Source organism: Neofelis nebulosa, chromosome 2 (assembly GCF_028018385.1).
Source record: "Neofelis nebulosa isolate mNeoNeb1 chromosome 2, mNeoNeb1.pri, whole genome shotgun sequence".
NCBI lineage: Eukaryota > Metazoa > Chordata > Mammalia > Carnivora > Felidae > Neofelis > Neofelis nebulosa.
In genome coordinates, this window is record NC_080783.1 from 159300583 (window position 1) to 159324841 (window position 24259).

The 24259-nt window shown below is 37.9% G+C and overlaps 1 protein-coding gene across 6 annotated transcripts in view; it reads left to right on the forward strand.

Moving 5' to 3' along the window:
- SLC44A5 (solute carrier family 44 member 5) overlaps window positions 1–24259 on the forward strand; it is a 370056-nt gene that overhangs the window by 274085 nt on the left and 71712 nt on the right. For all 6 annotated transcript variants that reach the window (XM_058716941.1, XM_058716936.1, XM_058716942.1 and 3 more), the window contains one exon: window positions 13775–13859. In XM_058716941.1, coding sequence (XP_058572924.1) covers window positions 13775–13859 — 85 coding nt within the window. The remainder of the gene's footprint in view (window positions 1–13774; window positions 13860–24259) is intronic.

Genomic DNA, 24259 nt, shown 5'->3' on the forward strand with positions numbered 1-24259 from the left:
TAGTATCCCATTGTATATATAAACCACATCTTTATCCATTCGTCAGTTGATGGACATTTAGGCTCTTTCCATAATTTGGCTATTGTTGAGAGTGCTGCTATAAACATTGGGGTACAAGTGCCCCTATACCTCAGCACTCCTGTATCCCTTGGGTAAATTCCTAGCAGTGCTATTGCTGGGTCATAGGGTAGATCTATTTTTAATTTTTTGAGGAACCTCCACACTGTTTTCCAGAGCGGCTGCACCAGTTTGCATTCCCACCAACAGTGCAAGAGGGTTCCCGTTTCTTCTTTCAGCACTTTGAATATATCCTACCATCCCTTTCTGGGCTGCAAAGTTTCTGCGAAAAATAATTGGCTCATTGCCTTATAAAGTTTCCCTTGTATGTAATTGTTTTCTTTTCTCTTGCTACTTCTAAAATTCTCTCTTTATCATTACTTTTTGTCATTTTAATTACTATATGTCCTTGTGTGGACCTCCCTTGGTTGATTTTTATTGGAGCTTTTCTGTGCCTTCTGGATCTAGATTTCTGTTTCCTTCTCCAGATTTGGGAAGTTTTCAGCTGTTATTTCCTCAGATAAGTTTTCTTCCCCCTTCTCTCTGTCTCTTCTTTCTGGGACCCATGTAGTGTGAATGTTATTATGCTTGATGGTATTCCTGAGTTCCCTAAGTCTATTTTCATTTTGTATTATTTTTTCTCTTTCCTATTTGGCTCAATTGCTTTCCATTACTCTGTCCTCCAGGTCGCTGGTTTGTTTCTTTGCTTCCTCTAGTCTACTATTTATTACATCTAGTATATTTTTAGTTTTAGTTATTGTTTCTTCATCTCTGATTTGTTCTTTTTTTATGTTTTCTATCTCTTTGTTGAAGGTCATTGCGTTGGGTGTTCTCTGCTGACGGGAATACTGGAGAGCACAGGTCTACAGGTGAACGTGGGGGCAGAGTGTGTGGGTACCAGCAGTGTCCTCACTGGTCCGCTTCAGGAGTGGACCTTCAGCTGCTTGGGGGAATTTCTGCTGAAGCTGTTAATGGATGGGACAGATACGCAAAAGCCCACAGGGGCAGGCATACTGTTAGCACACTAGGTGGAAAGTGTTCAGGCTGCACTAATTCCTGCAGGTGCCTGTGTATTTAGGCTGGGAGTGGAGGAGGGACATGTCACCTGCCGGCTCTTTTGTTCTTAGAGAAGTCTCCCAAAGGTCCCTGCCCCTCCAGCACAGGCTCTGATATTAGTAAATACATCTTCATCCCCTGTACCCCAGGCATTTTTAAAAAGTGCTGCTTCTAGGGGCGCCTGGGTGGCGCAGTCGGTTAAGCGTCCGACTTCAGCCAGGTCACGATCTCGCGGTCCGTGAGTTCGAGCCCCGCATCAGGCTCTGGGCTGATGGCTCGGAGCCTGGAGCCTGTTTCCGATTCTGTGTCTCCCTCTCTCTCTGCCCCTCCCCCGTTCATGCTCTGTCTCTCTCTGTCCCAAAACTAAAAAAAAAAAAAAAAAAAAAAAAGTGCTGCTTCTAGGGACGCTTGGCTGGCTCAGTCAATAGAGCATGCAACTCTTGACCCTGCGGTTGTGAGTTTGAATCCCACGTTGGGTGTAGAGATTACTTAAAAATAAAAACCTAAAAAAAAAAAAACTACTTCTATATTGTATCTCAGAGTTGGTATTTTTTATACTGTTTCTTTAAGGGTGGGGACTCTGGTTTATCATCCTTTGGCCCTCCTAGAGCCAAGCAGCTGATTTTGAAGTTCCAGATGTTAAGCCCCATGATATTAAGACCTTATGAAATTAGGCCCCTATGGTTTTCAAAGCTAAATATTATGGGTATTCATATTCAAAGTGCAGGCCTCCTGCCTGGAGTGTAAGGTTCTGTTTCTCTTTCTTCCCTGTGCACATGGCATGCATCCCTCCCATGGGCAGTCGTGTGGGTCCATTTAGCTCCCCACTGTGTTTCTGCCCTTCCTATATTTTCCATGTGGCCTCTTCACTACATTTAGCTATGGAGAGTCTGCTCTCCCAGTCTTTCGGTAGTTTTCTGGGTTTTTACACTGATGTGGATGTTATCTGGTTGTATCCATTGAAAGAAGTGAGCTTAGGGTCCTTCCCATCCTTTCCCCAGAAGTCAAGTAAGCTTTTATCAATGAAAAATCTGTTGTGTCAACCAGAACCAGTATTAAATGTCCTTTTTCATTCTTTACAAATATATAAACATTTATTAAATAAACTATATACCTATACTTCCTTTTTTTTGGAATTCCTTATCTTACGAAAGGAAAGACTTAGTTTTGACTGTTACTTGAATAGATTTTTTTTAGCATTGAGTGAGATTTATTTCTGTTTGTTTTATTTTGCTGAATGCATGCGTTCCAGATCTTTGCAAGTGGAATATGGTTAGCATGAGAGAGACTGATTTGTGTTCAAGGACATGACCCTAAACTCACCATTGGGTGGAAGAGGCCACCTGTGAAATGATAAACAACATTTTTCTTATCCAGGCAACTGGATACAGGGCTGCTTCCAAAAATGTTTCTACAGCAGAAGTGTCATCAACACAGATTTTCAAATTCGGTATCATGTGTCCTATTATCTGCTTCATTGCATTTGTAAATTGCTTGTGTTAAAAAGCCATAAGCACAATTTGGCAGGCCTGTTTCTCACATATTAAAACAGTTAAAATGTACCTTTAAGGGATACAAAATAATGATTTGAAAGCCAACATTCCCAACCAGCAAGTGTTTAGGGAATGTCTTAGCTGCCCCAAACAGATTTGCAGTTAATTTTTAAGTGTCAGTGCAAGCAGTTGGTCTAATCACATTTTCTCCTTGACAGAGGGCTTTTTAATGGCTGCAACTTCTGACTCAGCCCTAGAGCACAACAGAAACATGCTTTGCAAATGTTGAAATTGAGAGCTAATACTAGATAATAATGCTTGCTCCTGGTACTTCAGTAACATACATTTCCTTGATAGGAGTGAAAGATAATTTTCTTGAGTAAAATTTTCACCCATCTTTTACCAACCTTTGCTTATCTATGAATTACTCAAGTAGTATTTTACAAATAATTTCTCCTCTGTTTCTCTTATATACACCAACGCCACCCCCCCTCCCCCCCCACAAATGTATCTGCTTAGCTAAAAGTGGTCTTTTGAAGTTATTTCTAAGACAGTGAGAAAATTAGGGGATGATTGATCTAGATTTATATCGATTGCTATATCACTTTGTCATTTGGTTTTATTCACCAAAAAAACCCAGACAATTTAATTTTAGAGCCTGTGCTCTTAACCACCATACAATATTGACTTTTATTTAATGAAGAGGGTGATGAGGATTCTTTGTAAGTAATAGAGATTACTAAGAGGAGGTCAGAGCAGAACCCCATGATATCCTCCTAATGCTTTTCTCTCCTTCTCTTCCCCTGTTAATTTCACACACTGGGCTTAAAACAGCAAGTGTCAGAAGAGTCAGTGGGAAGTGGGTATTCTTTTGCAAGAAAAAACAATGAATACTCTAACAGTTTCATCTTAACCACGTGAGCCTGAGTATGTGTTTACTCTGTGGCAGTGTCATTGTTTACATTCAGTGGTTGTTTGCAAAATTAGCATATTAAGTACACACTAAAAAGAGGAGCATGTTCTTTATGGTAATCGATACATAGATTTGGTTTTTTTCCTTTAGTTAGTGCTTGTCCTATAGAGTAAATAAAATGTCAGGCAGTATCTTATTCTTTGTTTTGTTTTGCTTTGGCCAAGAAGACCTCAAACGATTTCCCATGAAAAAAAGGTGTATTTGCTACTAGATATTAGTGAATATTCCATGTAGCATTTTCAGATGTAATAAATTATGTCAATTTTCAGGAATGATGAGAGATCTTCCTTCATACGAAGTAAGGGTATGTTGCCAATTATGGAACTACAATTAAGCAAACACCAAGATGAGTGATACTGAATATATGGTGACCTTGACTTGAAAATTTGAATAGGAAGAGAACCGCGCCTCTGCTGTGGGTTGTATGCTGACTCTGACAACCTTATTATGCTAAAACCATCTCTCTGTAGTTCATTATAGAAAATAACCTAAGATACTGCCTGTCCATCCACATGTGAAACCATGAGACAGCCTGTGTATGCACCACAGTGTTTTCCTTTTCCTTTCTGGTACCCACCATGCCCTACCCCACACAGGGCCTTTTTCCATGTATCCATCTAATGGAAGCCTCTTTGTGCCTCCATTCATTTTTCAGGTCTCAGCTCCTGCATTGCCTCTTCAGGGATGTCATTCCCGACCTCTCTCATTTGGTCATTTGCTTCTATGAATCCCTGGCTTTGTGCCATTTATTGCTTCTTTGCAGTACTTGTCAGAATTGAAATTTCATGTTTGTACAATTTATTCATTAAGATCTCTTTCCCCCGATAGACTCTAGGCTCCTCTAGCAAGAACCTTTATACAACCAGGGTCTAGCATAGTGCTGACACATAGTAGGTACTGAAAAATATTTGTGGAATGAATGAAGAAAAGAACAAATAAATTTCTGTCCTCATTATTTCTAACTACTTCTTTACCTTAAAAAAGCAGAAAGACACATCTTCTAATGTGAATCAAAACCTTAAACAGATCATGAATAGTGATAGGCAAACATCTAGAATAACTAGAAAAAGTATGTTAAGGTACGCAGCTTAGAGTCGGTTTTGCTAATAAAGAATACAACAAAGATGCTGTGAAAAACTAATTTAGTTTCTTGGCTATTTGGCTGTTTTTCCATTTTCTTTCACTTCCTTGGGTTTGTTGTTGCTGTTGCTGTTGCTGTTGTTGTTGTTGTTGTTGTTGTTGTTGTGTGTGTGTGCCTATTTAATCTTTCTTTAAAATATGTTTTCCCTCTTTTACCTTTTACTCTCACCCCTCCCATTTCCGACTCTGAAATATAGAATGTGTGTCTTTCTGCTCTTTTCTTTTGCCGTCCCTTGTGGCAGTAACTTCTGGCAAAAGAGAATCTGAAATCTTTTATCTCTGGTTATTCTGTTTACTCTTTTGTTCTTAATAAAGTCCTAAACGTCTTGTTGAATATATCTACAGTTCTAATCTTGGGTAGTCTTGTCAGTTACTGAGAATATAGGCTGAGTATTTTTCCTTTTCCCCTCTGGGCTCCTTCTCTACCTGCTCTTCACCCTCCTCTGTTCCGTAAGAGACTCGTATATAAATCATGCGGATTACATCAACAGGCTCTCTTGTCCTGTGGCTTCCTATATGGTTTTGCTAGTGAGAGGTATCAACAGTAGATTGGAGGGAAGGAAAAGGGGTTTGTGAAATGTATTCTTTTGGCTCTCTTGCTGGTGGGTCACTTCAGGGTAGCTATACCTCTCTCCCTAAGGCTTTAATTCTTATCAGTTTTGCTTTTTTCATTTGGCTTCTCTTTCTGAGTTTGGGTAACCTTTTCCTTCTTTGTCCCTTCAGGCATAGAGGTAGAAGTGACTCCCAATTGTTGCCATCCTCTGGGTTCTGTACCAAGTCTGGTTTCCCATAACTCTCCCTATAACTTTGTAAATATTTGCTCAACCCTTTACAATTATCCTGTGTGAGTGTAACCTGTATTTCCTACTAGAATCCTGCTATATTCTAAAAAAATAACAACCTAACCTTGACAGGTATTGCTTCCTAAGTAGTGCTTTAACTGGATTTTCCATAGGGTATTCAACTGTTCCATAAGGCTGGCTGGTTCAGGGTTGGTCATTCACTGCTAGCAAATTTGTCACATAAGCACTGTTAGGATCCAAGTCAGCCTTTCTGAATGAAACTCCATGTTATCCTAATCCCCACATAATCTTCATCCCTGTTGTCATGATTACTTTTTCACAAAATCATGGAATGAGTGCTTTAACCTTTGATTATTGAAAGATACCTCTACACAAGGGTCTTGACTAAGCAACTGCATGGAACATCAATATCTTCATATTCTAGGTCCATTTTGAGGTCAGTCCTTCTAGTTATTTCTCAAACTTCCTTGACACTGATTGTCTAATGTTCTTAATTTACAGTTCATGATAACGTGATGAAGTTGTTGGCTTCTGTTCATAAATAGATTAATGATTCAGCTCATCTCTTCTTTCAGCTAAAGTAGATAACGAGGAAAATTTCCCTTGATCAGTGCCAACAGATCCTCCTTAGCCATCTATAAATCTGGTTTAATTTTATCTTTCCCAGTCAACTATCATAGGGCCCTTTTCATGAGTCATGGGGACTTGTTAAGACAGTGCCTCAGGAGTCAACACACTATTATTGTGAGCAATCTTCGTATGTAACTTTCTTGTGCCTTCATGACCTTCTCAAGCACTATATGACTATACCTCTTCTACTCAATAATGGAGTGCTGCTGGGCACAGCTAATTTTAGGCTTGATGGATCAGATAACATCCAGTTTATAATGGGCTTCTTATGTCATTAAATGATCATTCAGAGTCCAGGAGCAACTTCTCAAAAGAACTGTTATTTGCTGAAACAACATGGGTTTTCTCCAAAACCCTGGGAAACTCCACTTGTGATTCTTAAAAAGGCATTTGTCACAGGCCCCATACAGCATCCTATTCTGACAGATAGTTTAAGCACCATTGAGTCCATTATGCATATAGATTTGCACAATAGCCTGGATTATCTCAAAAAAATTTATTCTCTGGGCTGTACTCATATCTGGCAGGTAGGTGATTAGAGTTGTGCCTCTTTCTTAATAGAGAATGCAAGGTGCAGCAACTTATCTTTCACTTTGAAAGAGGTCTACTGGACTCCTAAGGTCTCTATTAGAAGACTCTTGCATTTCCATGCGATTTATTTCCTATACATTAGCATACATAAGACTTTCTTTTTTTTTAATTTTTTTAATGTTTATTTATTTTTGACAGAGAGAGAGACAGAGCATGAGCAGGGGAGGGGCAGAGAGAGAGAGGGAGACACAGAATCTGAAGCAGACTCCAGGCTCTGAGCTGTCAGCACAGAGCCCAACACGGGGCTCAAACTCACGGACCATGAGATCATGACCTGAGCTGAAGTCGGATGCTTAACCGACCGAGCCACCCAAGTGCCCCAGCATACATAAGACTTTCTAAGGCATTGAGATTACATGCTTTCCAGTATTCTCCAGATCTTTTCTTCAGGATGCCATCAATGTAAGGAATCTGCATGGTATCCTGTGGAGTAAAGATATTATCAAAACCCTGCACACTAAATTGTGGCAAAGAGCTAGGAAGTCCTATGACCTTGAAGAAAGATAGTGAGGATGCAGTACTATTTCTGCCAGGTGAAAGCAAATTCCCTTGGTGTTTTCTACTTATTGGGAAAGGGAGAGAACTTTTGTCAGATCAACTGTTGCATCCAAGGTGGCAGAGGCCACTTTAATTTGTTCTAGTAGAAAGACTACAACTTTTGAAGAGCAGTTAAAATTGAGGTCATAACTTGGTTAAGCTAGAGATAATTCATTACCATTCTCCAGAAGCCATCCTCTCTCTGCATTGGCCAATCAGGGTGAAATATAGTTTCCTTAGGGAGATTGTGTTAATTATACAATAGTATTCTACTAAATATGAATGTGTTCACTTCTATATCTTCAGAGTCTTTGTGTGCCTATCACAAGTAAGGCCCAATGAATGAATGACTAAATGGATGGAAATATGATTGAAAATTCAGTATGAATGAATGAATGAGTGGGAGTTTCACCATATTCTAGATTGGCATTTTAAAGCTTTTCATATTGACTTTAGGAATTAAAATTATTTTTTTAATGTTTATTTTTGAGAGAAATAGAGCACGAGAGGTAGAAGGGCAGAGAGAGAGACACACACACAGAATCCAAAGCAGGCTCCAGGCTCTGAGCTGTTGGCACAGAGCCTGACATGGGGCTTGGACTCCTGGACCATGAGATCATGACCTGAGCCTAAGTCAGATGCTTAACCAACTGAGCCAGGTGCACCAAGAATTAAAGTTAATAGATATTAGATAGTGTATAATTAGTTAGGTCCTAGGGAATATCTAAATCAATTTGAGGACTCCATGTATTAAATCATGTAGTGAAGAAACAAAAATTACTAAAATCCTAGCAATTGTAGCTGTGAGTTAAATAACATAGCAAAATAAATCAAATAGAAAAGAGGATTTAATTATTATAAATATTTATATTGGAGAACAGAAAGATAATTTAACTGAATCCTTCAAGTATATAAAATATTTCTAAAAGCTATGTGGTAATTAGTTCTCTATTGCTACATAGCAAATTACCCTGAAAATTGACAACATAAAGCAAGGAATGTTTCACATGTCAATTTCTGTGGTCAGAAGTTGGGAACAGCTTAACCAGGTGGCTCTGGCTTTGAGTTCATGGCTTCATGAGGCTGTAGTCAATTTTAAACCAAGGCTGCATTCAGCTGAAGATTTGACTAAAGTCAAATCTGCCTTCAGATTCAAGGAGAATCTGCCTTCAAGATGGCTCACTTACATTAATGTTGGCAGGAAGCTTCAGTTCTTAGTGACTGTTGACAACTATGTGGGCTTTTCTATAGGACTTTCCGAGTACCTCAAGCCCTAAAGCTAGTGATCTAAAGGAGAGCAAAGAGTAAGCTGCAATGCCTTTTATGACCTACTCTTGGAAGTCACCCAAATGTAATTTCTGCCACGTTGTATTCATTAGAAGCAAGTCTAGTCCAGACTCCACGGAAAAACGTGAAATAATTTATGGACATATTTGAAAGTCACCATAGATAGTGATCAGCTGAATAAAAGTAAATGGGAGTAAATTATAAGAAAGAACTGGGGCGCCTGGGTGGTTCAGTCGGTTGAGCATCCGACTTCGGCTCAGGTCATGATCTCGCATTCCGTGAGTTCGAGCCCCATGTCGGGCTCTGTGCTGACACCTCAGAGCCTGGAGCCTGTTTCAGATTCTGTGTCTCCCTCTCTCTGACCCTCCCCTGTTCATGCTCTGTCTCTCCCTGTCTCAAAAATAAATAAAACGTTAAAAAAAAATTAAAAAAAAAAAAAAAGAACTCCATGATAGCATATCCCCCCATAAAATCTGGAAGCAAAAAAAGATAATCTGGGATATGTGTGTGTGTGTGTGTGTGTGTGTGTGTGTGTATGTGTGTGTGTGTGTGTGTGTATGTATATACGCGTGTATATATGTGTATATACACGCGTATATATGTGTATATATACACGTATATATGTGTATATATATCTCAAATTATAAGAGTGTGAATGAACATGCAAATCAATGGACCTCAGTCAAAGCAATGGATCTCAATCAAAGCAGTAGGACTGCCTAGGGAATCTTTTTTTTTGATTGTCACAGTGTTTAAGGGGAGTACTCCTGGCATTTAGTGGATGGGATCTGGGAAAGGTAGATGTCTTGTAATATCTAGGATAGTCCTACACAACCAGGAAATGTCCCATTTCTTGCCGGACTTTCCCATGTCCCTCTCATGGAGATGACAACTCATTTTTAAGTAACAAATGTTATTTTTGCATAGTTTCAGTAAATACCAAGGGAATTTGAAGAAATAGTGTACTTTTTTGTTAAAATAGACTATAATTTGTTCATTTAGGAGAAGTCTATCACTGACAGCACACTTGTATTATTTAAGTCTCCTACACGATACACCTGCATTTTCTCGTAGTTATAGCTGTTACATTCAATGAGCCTATTTATAGGTGCATGTGCTGACTTAATTCACTGTCTTTTGATTTAGTCACTTGTGAGCATTTGCATGTTGATATGCACACTATTTAATTATAAGTTTTCTTTTTCTTTCTCATTTACATTACATTAGGACATGTTATGGATATTTTATTTTATTTATTTTTGAGAGAGAGCATGAGCAGGGCAGGGACAGAGAGAGAGGGAAGGATCCAAAATGAGCTCTGCGCTGACAGCAGAGAGACCGATGCAGGGCTCGAACTTACAAATCATGAGACCATGACCTGAACTGAAGTTGGGTGCTCAACCAACTGACCCACCCAGGTGCCCCATGTTATTGATATTTTAAAAGAAAGTCTATATATGGGTAAGTATTGTTACCTGTATTATTTCAAGATTGTAAAAGGAATGTGGCAAATTATTAGTTATAAAAAAAGATGCATTGGGCATAATGGGGTTAGAAAAGGACTGACAAAAATATGTGATGTTACGGCACTATTAATCACCTTATATGAAAAGCCCTTGACAACTGTGGAGAAATAATCTAGAACAGATCTGTCTGGGAAAAACAAAGTGTGAGTCATCTATAAATTTTCCAGTAGCCATATTTAAGAGACTAAAAAGAGACAAGTGAAATTAATTTTAATAATATATTTAAGAATGACTATTATCATTTCAGATATTCTCAATATAAAAATTATTGAAATTTTTATACTTTTTTTTCTACATACTGTCTTTAAAATCTGGTGTGGATTTTACACTTATTATGTGTCTCAATTCAGGTAAGCCACATTTACATGCTCAGTGGACATGAGTGCCTAATGGCTACCATATTGTACAGCACATTCCTAAAATTGCCATGAATAGAGAAATTCCAAAAAAAGGAGTAAAATGTGAGAAATCCCTTAATTTATTAACAGACAAAATGCTGCTGTTGCACGTCTCCTTGTTCTCCTCTTTTTTTCCCCCCAGTCAAGTTCTTCCAGTGCAGGTGTGGGAAGACAGGAACTGATGGAGAAGATAAAGAAAACTAGGGGTGCCTGGGTGGCTCAGTTGTTTGGCTCAGGTCATGATCTCCAGGTTTGTGAGACTGAGCCCTGCATCAGGCTCTGTGCTGACAGTGAGGAGCCTGCTTGAGATTCTCTCTCTCCCCCTCTCTCTGCCCTTCCCCTGTGCATGTGCATGCTCTCTCTTTCTCAAAATAAATTTTAAAAAATTAAAGAGAAAACTAGATATCCTTGACTGTGGGGACTTGGTTGAACTGGCTCTTGAAGCTTCTAGGTCACAGATTTGATGTTACAGCTCAAACACAGATGATCTGCAGCACAACTTCTGTGCCAGAGTCTGCCTGGAGAGGTGTAGCAGCAACTCAGTAAACACAGCCACCTGCTAGAATTCAAAACTACAGAATCAAGAAAGAATTCTTCCCTTGATAATTAGATCTTCCCCGCCCCCTTCTCCTTTGTTCCCAGGCATCCGATGCCTCTCAACCAGATACTCTCCCTCTTCTGCCAAGTACAAAGCTTTTTCTTTCCAAATGACAAAGGCTCCAAAATTACTGGTGTCATCTCCTTTCCTACCATATGTGTCCAACATACTGCTGATCCTCATGTTGCTGACATCCATATTGTTTCCCACTGTTAACAGGCTCATTCCTAATTTATCCTTTAATGGGTAGCATTATAGCTTTGAGCTCAGTGGTTAAAGCTTGAGCCTTAGACAGCAACATACCTAAATTCAAACCCTTGCTTATGCCACTGAAAAACTGTGTGACCTTGAGAAGTAAATAAAATTCTGAGCTACAGTTATCTATAGAGTTAAGGTGAAAATGATATCAACCTCATAGAACTATTGTGGGACTCAAATGAGACAATGGATGTAATACTTTTAGCATAGTACCTGATACATTGTGAGCAATTAATACACCAAAGCTCTTATTCTATTGTTTCCTCAGTCTGTAATTTCTTCCCTGCTCCTGGCCACCTGTCCGAGTCCTAGTCATTTTTCAGTCTTTCCCAGGTCCCATCTCTTCTCTATGGCTCTTGCAAATTTTATCGTCTCCTTTTCATGCGTTTCTTAAGAAATCTGACATAAATTGACTTCTCATACAGCACACACAATGGCCATTTAGCAAATTCTTTGGTTAATTGATTTATGAAAAAGGGAAAGGAAATCATAGCAGATTCTGCTGATGTCCTACCCCACATTCCCTCGGTTCTTCAGAGTTTGCTTGCGGCTATGGTAGACTATGTCATCACGCCCACCAACAAACATGTTCTATATGGTTCCTCAGAAGGTCCCCAGCAGGATGGAGTCACCATGGCTCCCAACAGTATCCCACTTGTTAATATTCCCTTTTTTGGCTTTCTTCCTTCCCTCACTCCCACTTAAGCTTCCTAGAATTTTCTCCCAAATTAACCTAACTGTAGCAAAGTCCTTGTCTCAGGGTTTGGTTTTGGGGAAACCTAAATAAGACAGGAACTAACATTACCAAGTCCATACTTCATGCCAAGCAGTTGGGCTTTCTATTATATTATCTTCTTTCATATTACCAACATTCTTATGGGGTTTGGCATTATTATACCCATTTTTACAGTAACAAATTAGAAAGCCAAGACTAAAACAAGCAACTTACTCAGGGCCATAAATATATTAAGTAGCCAACCTAGCTAATCTAAATACTCCTTCAGGTGCCATTTCTGAATTAATATTTGTATGGAAAAGGGATAAAATATTTCAGGGAAAAATTTAAAAATACATTACAGAAGATAGGTAAAATTGAACCTCTTAGTTTTAGCCAAAATGTGACAAAAATAATATATAAAAACAATATAATTAAATAGTATCCAGAGACATTGTCCACTGAATGCTTAGATGACATTTAAATTCTTTATTTATAATCTACTTTCTTCTGGGAAATAAAGACAAGAAGATAAGGCAGCAGAGGACTGCCTGAATGTAGTCAGATTTTGTAAGACAATTAGAAGATGAAGCCTATTTGGCCTTCATGACATTGAAGAAAGAATGAGACACAGGAGACTTTTCTGGGTACTTAGATACTAAAAGGAAAGACGTGGATGAGAAAAATTGTGAAAAATTTCTCTTCCATATTATATGATCCTCATTCAGAATTGATTTTTTTGTATCTTCTCAAGTCACACAGGCCATGTACATAAGGGTGACTGAATTATTACATGAACTGTCAAATCCGACAAATGTGGGTGAGGATATAGCTGGGCACATGTTAAAGGAAGCAACGGACAAAGAGATCTGTTTTCTGTATGCAGAGGCAAGTAGTACTACATGACCAATGCATTTTCTAGAGTTTTTAGGGATTTTTCAAACTAAAAAAGTTTAGAAACCTTCAGTTAGATAACACATGTTACTTTCTGTCATTCTGTAGTCTAGCTGTCAGTCAAGTTTCTAATTCTTGGAAAATAAGCGTGATGAGTCTGTATGAGGTGGAGCCCAGCATCTTCCGGGAAAACAGAATCAAGTTTTTGTTTTTGTGAAGTTTGAGAATACTTGGTATTTGTAGTAAGCTTTGAGATTAACAGACAAAATGTACAGCAAATCTTTATTATATATTGCAATAAAGTTGCTAATATTTGCCTTTAGAATGTCACATGAAGTCAGAAAGAACCAGTTAATGTGAATTAGGCATTACAGTTTCATTCCTTTGAATTTTTTAATGGTTTTCACTTATGTATAACCCAAAAGGATGACATCATAATATTGGCTGTAAATTTATTAGCTCTCCTATGAAGTCATCCAGTTTTAAGCCTTAGAAAAAGTGTCTTTCAGCCAACCAAGCATTTGTAGTGTGCCCTCTAACTCACATTCTAATAAATGTCATTTTCTAAATGCATTACCTCAGGTTTTGGCTACAACCCAGATGAATCCTGAGAGATTAAGAGAAATGTGTTTTCTGACTGATTCATCCATATTTTATTTTACTTTTCATTAAGAAATTACTCTTTGAAGAAAATCAATAATCTCCTGTGACTGAGGGGAGAGGTTAATGTGTTGCAGTGATGCATTCTAATTTCTCAATTCAGACTGCCTTTAGTCGGCTATTGCTGATAGAGTTTTTGTCTTTTCTTGTTCCTGCAGCCTGGGTACATGGCGACCCCAGGAGAGTGGCCTACCCTACAGACAGCAAGGGCCACTTTTGTGGCCAGAAGGGCACCCCCAATGAGTGAGTATGGCCCCCTTTCCTTTGTCTGGTTTTATTGTCTAAGCTGGAACTTAGGAATTGTAACCAAACCAACGTGAGTTTGCTCCTTGGTGAGTCACAGATAGAAACTACACCAAGTGAGTTGTCACACAAAGGAAACTTGATTTGTACCAAATAAGGAAATCGCAGGAATAACTTCCAAAGTTGTGACTCCCTGGGCAAGAGTGAAAGTGTTCCTTTTATTTAGGGTCAGGATGAATATTTAATAGGGAAGCCTTGTCATTGTATGTAGAAGTGGGCATACGGTCACACATGTACCTTAAAGAAACATGCCTATATGTATATTATATGTTACATAAATGAGGCTTGTGCTCCATGCTGGGCAGAGATTTTAGTACTATAATTAGGTAAAGGTTATTGTTGGTCATTCCAGAAGTCACCCCGTGGTCCATTTGTGCAGGAGTGAGTTGTGGGATTAGCTCAAACTGGTCTGGGTGGTCTGGACCAGCAGGGCTCTTCCTCAGAAAGTCATTATTGCTTGAGGGGTAGTTTTGTTTGCCATCACAGGATGCTATGCCCATAATGTCCTTTGTCTGAGTTAAGAGATAAGTAGAGCTTAAGGGAAATGTGGGACAAGTGTTGGTGGATACAAGCATGTGAGCAGTAAAGGCCAGGTTTTGGGGTCTAGCTAGTGACAAAATCACTTTTACATTAATCCTAGTAGGCTTAGTAAGAAGATTAAAATTCATAAAGGAAGTTTTCCCTCCCTTTTTTCCTAGAGACAATTTGTAAGGAATTGGGAAATTTCCTACTATATGATTTAGGACAAGTTGTCATTGTTATACAGCATTTTATTGGGATGCATGAAGATTCTGCTTAGTAAAAGTATAATTATGATGGATGAGTTGGATGAATGATTTTATCAGAAGCCGTGTTTTAAAATTTCTTAGGAAATGGGCTTTTGGAAGGCTGAGTTCTAAGTAGCCAAACAGTGCAGTTAGAATTGTTTTTGCCACAGTACCTACTGGCAAATCACTTTACTTCCCAAAGGGGTGCACACAGAAAGTCTTCAGCGAGTGGTAGGTTTTTCAAGGCTACTTGGCTACTAGAGACAGTGATTGACTAGCTGAAGCAAACAAGGGAGAATGTTTTATCAAATTCCTTTCTAATGTTAATCATAACAAAAGTTTCCAATTTCTGAAGGCAAGTTTTCTATTTTTTTTTTTACCTTAAAAACAAGACAAAACATAAATCTCACTTTTGAAACAATGTTACTCTTTCTCACTGGTCCATTTCGTGCAATACCCGGGTTTTTACTAGATCTCCTAGTTCTTCATAACCAGTTCAGTTTCTATAAAAGTTGGTATTGAATGGATGAAAAACAAAAACAACAGCCCTTGCTACCACTAAAAACAAAAAAAAACAAGGCTCAAAACATTGTGTGTGTGTGTGTGTGTGTGTGTGTGTGAACATTTGTTGTGTTACCTATGTTGCCCACCCATAACTTGGGAGCTTATTATTCCAAAAGATATACAAATTAAATAATAGATTCAGGAAAGGGTTAATAAAATTCACAGAGTAGAATCATTACAGATAATAAAAAAAAAACCTAGACATTGGGTAGTGGGGCAGGGGGGAGGGTCAAATCCTTAATCATGTCAGATTGAGTTTATGGCAGACAAGCTGACCTGTACAAAAAGGTCCTCCTTGCCTATCAGAGAGTGGATTAAATCCTCAAGTAGGGTGGGCATTCTTATTTTAACCTCAGTAACTCAAAAAATCATAGACATTGCCAACAAAACTTTCATACTATGAAGGACAAAGAAAGCACCAGGTAGTAAAAAAAAAAAAAAAAAAAAAAATCCTACACATGTCTCTGGCTCTTAAAATAGGCTATTTTTAAAAAGGCCTCTGTAACAATAAGTGTTCTACACCCAAGCCAATGACCTACTTATTTCCAACAAAAATGGGAGATCACAAATTTCAGCACGTAAAGATTATTCAAAGACAAAACAAAGCAAAATAAAGATATGTTCGTTAATGTCTTATTTATAATAACAATGTGTTGGAAACCATACAGAGATCCAACAATATGTAGATGATAGTAAATTAGGACTTCTCTCATGTAATGGAGTCATTAAAATTTATGTTTATAGGGGCGCCTGGGTGGCTTGGTCGGTTGGGCGTCTGACTTCGGCTCAGGTCATGATCTCACGGTCCGTGAGTTCGAGCCCCGCGTCGGGCTCTGTGCTGACAGCTCAGAGCCTGAAGCCTGTTTCAGATTCTGTGTCTCCCTCTCTCTGACCCTCCCCCGCTCATGCTCTGTCTCTCTCTGTCTCAAAAATAAATAAACGTTAAAAAAAATTAAAAAAAAAAAAAATTTATGTTTATATTTTCAAGGAGTGATTCTATTGATTTTCCTTTATAGTTTCTGGATCTTGTGTCATGATTATAATTGCTTTCCTACTCTGGAAAATAACATTCACCTATATTTCTGTAATATTTTTATGGCTTCCTTTTTTATATTTAAATTTCTAATCTACATGGAATTTCTTTTTTGTAGAGGGACTGAAGTAGTAATCAAATGTGTTTCCAGTTGCATATGCAGTTATCTCCAAATAGTTGTGAATAATATGCTCTTTTCCCCTCTGATTTCTGATACCATATTTATCACACAATAATTATATAATATATAATTTATATTTTTTCTGCATCTGTGCTATTCCAATGTATATTTTTAAGCTTCTCAATTGTTATAATTCTTATAATAAGTGTATATTAATTTGAAAACTTAACAAGAAAGTTCAAACGATAGGATTTTTAATAGTAAGCGAAAACATTTATGAAAATATTATATTTTAATCACTTAAAGCACTGTGGAAGTATCCTAGAAATAGGCAGGAAGAAATAAATATAAGTATAAATTTGGAATGTGATAAAGATGAGATTTCAAGTCAGTAGCAAAGAGATGAATTATTAAATCATACTGAATTAATTGAAATGCTATTTATGAATATAAAATGGATATTTATCTCCTACCTTACACCAAAATGAGCCCTGAAAATTTGAAGATTCTGTATATAAAATATACAATAAAGTAAAAGAAGAAAATTCAGGGGTATATTTATAGAATTATGGGGTAAAGAAGTCTTTATTTGAAAATATATTACCACTATATTACCACTTTTCTCACTGTATACAAAGTTAAAAGATAAACGGCAATCCAGAAAAAAATATTTTCAATGTATATATATCTGACAATAGGTCAATAGCTTTATTATATGAACTACTGCTACAGAATCAAGGAGGAAAACACAGTAATTCAATATAAAAGTTGGTAAAAGTCGTAAACAGAAAACAAATAATGGTCAATAATAATAGAAAGCACTGTTCACCCATAGTTAAAGAAATGCAAATTAATACATTTTTTTTGCTTATTAGCAAATTAAAATTTTTGCTTATTACCAAATTAAAAACCTTAAAATCTGACAGTGTTGATCAAAGTGAGGAGAAAAAAGCATATCCTTTTCTACTGTAGTAGTGAAATATAATATTTATCACATTTTATCAAACATATGGTGTCTAAATGTAATATCTCACCTGAGTGGATGGGGCCTCCAAATGTGGGATGACAATCACGTGGAAGCTGGTGGCACAGACAGTGAAAAGAATTCACCTGAGGCAACAAAGGAGAGAGACGTTTATTGAATACGGAGCAAGGGAGCTGTGGGCAGGACAGCAGAGGAGAGGCTGTCTGCAAGGAGGCCAGTGGGTAGGGGCTGTTTTTAAAGGAAGAAGGTGAGGAGGTACGGTGACCTATGGAATATCCTGTTTTGGTAACTATGACTGGTTATAAGTAGCCCATTTATTGGTTAGGGCCTATGGACATTCTGAGGTAGGCTGCCTGATGGGCCTGTCTGTATCCAGCCAGGGGGTTTTGGTCACTTTGGGCCCTTCTGCCTCAATCATGTTCCAGTGCTCAAGCCTGTTGTCTAAAAGTGGCTTTGGAGTGCCTGGGTGGCTCAGTCGGCTCAGGTCATGATTCTGGAGCCTGCTTCAGATTCTGTGTCTCCCTCTCTCTCTGCCCCTCCCCTGCTCATGTGCTCGCTTGTGCTCTCTCTCTCTCTCTCTCTCAAAAATAAATAAATATCGGGGCGCCTGGGTGGCGCAGTCGGTTAAGCGTCCGACTTCAGCCAGGTCACGATCTCGCGGTCTGTGAGTTCGAGCCCCGCGTCAGGCTCTGGGCTGATGGCTCGGAGCCTGGAGCCTGTTTCCGATTCTGTGTCTCCCTCCCTCTCTGCCCCTCACCCGTTCATGCTCTGTCTCTCTCTGTCCCAAAAGTAAATAAAAAAAAAAGTTGAAAAAAAAAAAAAATTAAAAAAAAAAAATAAATAAATATCAAAAGTGGCCTCTATACAATATTTATAGAATTTGTTTATTCTTTCTGATTCAGCAGTTTTCATCCTAGAAACTTATCTAGTGGAAATTTGCATAAAATTTTCTAATGTTATAGTGATATAGGTACTATGAAATAGTAGACATTTGGGGCACCTGGGTGGCTCAGTTGGTTAAGCGTCTGACTTCGGCTCAGGTCATGATCTCCCAGTCTGTGGGTTCAAGCTCCGCGTCGGGCTCTGTGCTGACAGCTCGGAGCCCGGAGCCTGTTTCAGATTCTGTGTCTCCCTCTCTCTCTCTGACCCTCCCCCATTCAAGCTCTGTCTCTCTCTGTCTCAAAAATAAATAAATGTTAAAAAAAATTAAAAAAAAAGAAATAGTAGACATTTAGGCTATTTCCATTTTATTACTATCAATAGGAGATTGATTAAATAAATTATGATATAGTCCTATAACGTATGTTTACCAGTCCTAAAAATCTTGAATATAAATGGGTAAACTATCATTTAATTAAAACACACACAAATAAATTACTATTGTAAAATGCATTAATTTAGGCATCCCAAACAATACAGTCCGGAAAATACTTGTTGGACTGTAACAGGGTATTTATACTTGTTAGTGTCATTATGTACACACAACACCACTAGATTCTCCATTCTCAAAGACATTCCTTACAACTAAGCGTAAATTCCATGTTAAGAGATGGTGTGGTAGTATTCAGGATGTAGAATTTGGCTACTGTGTGCTTTTTTTTATCCATGCCTAACCAAAAGGATGCTAGGGGAAGCACTGGGGGTTTTCTAAAATGTTGAAACAGATGAAAAAGAGAGACCTCAAAGGAAATGGAGTGCTTTGTTGATGTAACTCTCTCTGCCTGTTGAGTTTTAGGGAAGTTATTCTTGATATTTGAGTATGCTCCTTTTCTTGGGGATTTCCACTCAATTGATTTTGATGCCACCTTCTGGCTACTACAAAAACTTCAGCTTATAACAAGTGCTTAAAACAATTTTGAATATTGTCTGATGCAGCACAGTTACCAAATTAGATTAAAATACCCATCCCTTATTATAAGGTTTAGTTAAAGAAACAGTAATATTAAGAGGACAAAACCCTTCCATTTAAATTTTGCATCAATTTGGCATCTAAGTCAAGCAATAAAATTTGTCTTCAATTTGCTGTAGAACCTCTCATAAAATGGCAAAGAGTTCTCACAAATTTGTTTGAATACACTACAAGTCCAGGTGTACTTACTACCTGATTTAATTTTTAAAATCTATATCAATACAATAAATACATGTGAAAGTAAACCAAACATTAATGAAGAGCTTATAAAAGCAATAAAAGCAATGGCCTTCTGTCCGCACTCCTTACCCACAATTTCATTCCACAGAGACCATCTCTTCTCTCTGGTTCTCTTAGTAAGTTAAGGCTGCTATAACAGAATGCCATAAACCGAGGGACTTATAAACAACAGAAATTAATTTCTCACAGTTCTAGGGACTGGAAGTCCAAGATTTTGGTGCCAGCGTGGTCAGGTTCTTGGTGAGGACCCATTCCCCACCCTGAGGACAGCAGTCCTCACTCTGCATCCTCAAATGGAGGATGGGGCTCTCTGGGGTCTCTCATAAGAGCACTCTCATAAGAGCAATCCTGCTCACAAGGGCTCCAGTTACATCCCAAAAGTTCCATCTCCTAGTACTATCACATTGGGGGTTAGTATTTCAATAAATGAATTTGCAGGGGAACACATTCAGTCTATTACACTGGTCTTAGTTCTTCTGGTGTTGTTTTTTTTTTTTTTTTCTGCATAACTTTAATATACGTATTCTTTTGTTTTGTGCTTTATTAACGTTAGAAGTAGCCATTGACAGCCTGCTATGAAAAATATTTAATTCCTTTATATTATCTCTTTTCCTGATCCCGTCTTCCTCCCTTGTTTGCAGTTAGATTATTAACCTTTAGATTTTCACATAGTTACTTTTGTGACTTTAAATAGTATATTAATGCCTCTATTTCTTGTTCCATTAACTTTTGTCAGTGTTTTGACTTCTCTTTATAAAAAAGGAGGATATTATCCTACTACCCCTTCTCTCCCTCCTTCTTTTCCATTTCACCTTCCACTTTCTATATTTACCCTTTATAGAATCAAATTTGTCATTAAGTTCAGTTCTGCAACTTTAACAGACCTTTCATGTTCTACTGGTAGAACTACTGGTAGGTTGATTCTAGAAGTTGGAAACAAGAGACTTTTATTTTGTTATAACTGTGTAAATGTTATTCAATACCAGGCCATTACATTTTCACGTCTACTAGGTCACTGGTATTAAAGTCAAATCCTATGCTCTTTTAGTGGCTTGGTATCATCCCACATTTTTGTTTGCTTTAACATAGGGCATTGACATTCTTTATAATATTTTATTTGCCAGCAAGTTCTTTTCCTTTTAAAAAATTTTTTAATGGACCTGTAGTTGACTTCTAATGTTACATTAGTTTCAGGCGTGCAACATAGTGATTGGACAACTATACATTTCTGTATGCTCACCATGTTAAGGGTAGTTACCACCTGTCATCACAGAAAGTTATTACAATATTATTGGCTTTATTCCCTACGCTGTACTTCTCATCCCCGTGACCTATTTATTTTATAATTAGAAATGTGTACCTCTTAATCCCCATTCACCTATTTTGCCTATCCCCTTATCCCTTCCCCATTGGCAACCACCAGCCTATTTTCTATATTTACAAGTCTGTTTCTCTTTTGTTGTCATTATTTGTCCAATTGTTTTGTGGTATATATACACAATGGAATATTAGCCATAAAAAAAAAAAAAAAAGAATGAAACCTTGCTGTCTGTGACAACATGGATGGACCTAGAAGGTGTTGTACTTTTTTATTTGAATAGGTTTAATCAGGGCCACAAGGTTTTTTACCATCACAATCACACCATTTTTCAGAGGCCCCCTTTTCTTTGAAGGCCTACCTTGCAGAGCTTCTGTTTTCTCTCACTCGGGACCTGGCAAATTGTAGGTCTACTAAATAGCTTTAATTCTGGGACTTGTCTACCTCATAAGATCAGACCCTGATTTTAGAGTTGCCAGCTCTAGCAAACAAAAACATAGAATGACTGCTTACATTTTAATTTTAGATGAACAAACACCTTTTTTAATATGTGTCCCGTATACTGTTTCCTATAGGCCAATTTCTTTCTTTCCTTTTGGACACCCTAGTTGTGATGGAGAAATTCTTAATGATCTTACTAAGAAAAGGAAGCACAAAGAGGTATATTTGCTGAGTCTCTGGAAATATTTTTCTTTTCTCTCTCTATAGTTGATTGATGGTCTACTGATATATTTGTACCTTTAAAGACAATTTTGTCAAATTTGAAGACATTGCTTCAATGCTTTTGGTGTTCAGTGTGTTCAATGCCAGTGTGGTTCACATACCTTGTGGTAACTGTCTTCCCTGGGAAAAATTTAAAATCATTTCTTTATTCTTAGAGTTTTGAAATCTCACAGTGTGATGTAGGTCTTTTTGTCTTTTTAAATTCTTTTTGTTCAGTCTTGGGTCCTTTAATTCTGAAGAACTAGGACTCATCAGCCTGGAAAATTTTTTCAATTATCTCTTTGTGTTTTCATTCTTTACATTTTATTGGCTGTGTTTTTGGAACTCTTGTTACTCAAATCTTGGACCTCCTGGCTTCATCTTTTAATTTTTTTTAAGTTTCACATTTTTATTTAAATTCCAGTTAGTAAACATACAGTGTAGTATTACTTTCAGATGTAGAATTTAATGATTCAGCACTTCTGTGAATTAATTCGCCAGTGCTAATTATAACCAGTGCCCTACTTAATACCCATTTAACCCATCCCCCAACACACCTCCCTTCCAGCAACCCTCAGTTTGTTCTCTGTATTTAAGAGTCGTGGGGTGCCTGAGTGGCTCAGCTGGTTAAGCGTCCTACCTCCGCTCAGGTCATGATCTCATGGTTCATAACTCTGAACCCCACATGGGGATATGTGCTGACAGCTCAGAGTCTGGAGCCTGCTTCCAATTCTGTGTCTCCCTTTCTCTCTGCCCCTCCCCCGCTCTCTCTCTCGTGCACGCGTGCTTTCTCTCTGTCTCTGTCGCTCTCTCTCTCAAAATGAATAAACATTGGGCGCCTGGGTGGCTCAATTGGTTAAGCCTCTGACTTTGGCTCAGGTCAAGATCTTGGGGCTTCTGAGTTCGAGTCCTCTGTCAGGCTCTGTGCTGACAGCTCAGAGCCTGGAGCCTGCTTCAGATTCTGTGTCTCCCTCTCTCTGCCCCTCCCCACCCACACTCTGTCTCTCTTTCTCTCTCAAAAATAAATAAAACATTAAAAATGAATAAACATTTAAAAATGTTTTTTAAGGTCTCTTCGTTTATCTTTCTCCTTTTCCCCCTTATGTTCCTTTGTTTTGTTTCTTAAATAACATATATGAATGAAATCATAAGGTATTTTTCTTTCGCTGACTAATTTACTTCACTCTAGCATAATACTCATAATACTGGAGCATAAAGCTCCAGTCACGTTGTTGCAAATGGCAAGATTTCATTCTTTTTGATGGCTGAGTAATGCTATATATATGTATATACCACATCTTCCTTATCCATTCATCAGTCAGTGGACATGTAGGCTCTTTCCATAATTTGGCTGTTGATAATGCTGCTATAAACGTCAGGGTGTATGTATCCCTTCAAATCAGTATTTTTGTATCCTTAGGGTAAATACCTAGTAGTGCAATTGCTGTACATAGGGTAGATCTATTTTGAACTTTTTGAGGAACCTGCCTGCTATTTTCCAGAAGGGCTGTATCAGTTTGCATTCCCACTAACAGTGTAAAAGGGTTCCCCTTTCTCCACATCCTCACCAACATCTACTGTTTCCTAAGTTGTTAATTTTAGCCATTCTGATAGGCGTGAGGAGATAGCTCACTGTAGTTTTGATTTGTATTTCTCTGATGATGAGTGATGCACATCTTTTCATGTGTCTGTTAGCCATCTGGATGTCTTCTTTGGAAAAATGTCTATTTATGTCTTCCCATTTTTAAGTGGATTAATCGTTTGGGGAGGGTGTTGGGTTTGATAAGTTCCTTATAGATTTTGGATACCAATCCTTTATCAGGTATGTCCTTTGCAAATATCTTCTCCCATTCCAAAGGTTGCCTTTTAGTTTTGAATATTGTTTCCTTTGTGTGCAGAAGCTTTTTATATGGATGAAGTCCCAATAGTTTATGTTTGATCTTGTTTCTCTTGTTTCTGGAGACATATCTAGTAAGAAGTTGTTACGGCCACTATCAAAGAGGTTACTGCCTGTGTTCTCCTCTAGGATTTTGATGATTTCCTGTCTCACATTTAGGTCTTTCATCCATTTTGAATTTAGTTTTGTGTATGGTGTAAGTAAGTGGTCCAGTTTCATTTTCCTGTGTGTTACTGTCTAGTTTTCCCAACACCTTTTTTAGACGAGACTGTCTTTTTTCCAATGGGTATTCTTTCCTGCTTTGACAGAGTTGACCATATAGTTATAGGTCCATTTCTGGGTTTTCTATTCTGTTCCATTGATCTATATGTCTGTTTTTGTGTCAGTATCATACTGTCTTAATCACTACAGCTTTGTAATGTACAAAGTCTGGAATAGTGATGCCTCCAGCTTTGCTTTGCTTTTTCAGGATTGTTTTGGCTATTTGGAGTATTTTGCAGTTTCATGCAAATTTTGGATTTTTTGTTATAACTCTGTGAAAAATGCTGGTGGTATTTTGATAGGGATTGCATTAAATGTGTGGATAGCTTTGAGTAGAATAGACATTTTAACAATGTTTGTTCTTGCAATCCATGAGCATGGAATGTTTTTCCATTTCTTTGTGTCCTCTTCAATTTCTTTCATAAGTGTTTTATAAGTTTTTAGAGTACAGATCTTTTACCTTTGTGGTTAGGTTTATTCCTAGGTATCTTAGGGTTTTTGGTGCAATTGTAAATGGAATTGATTCCTTGATTTTTCTTTTTG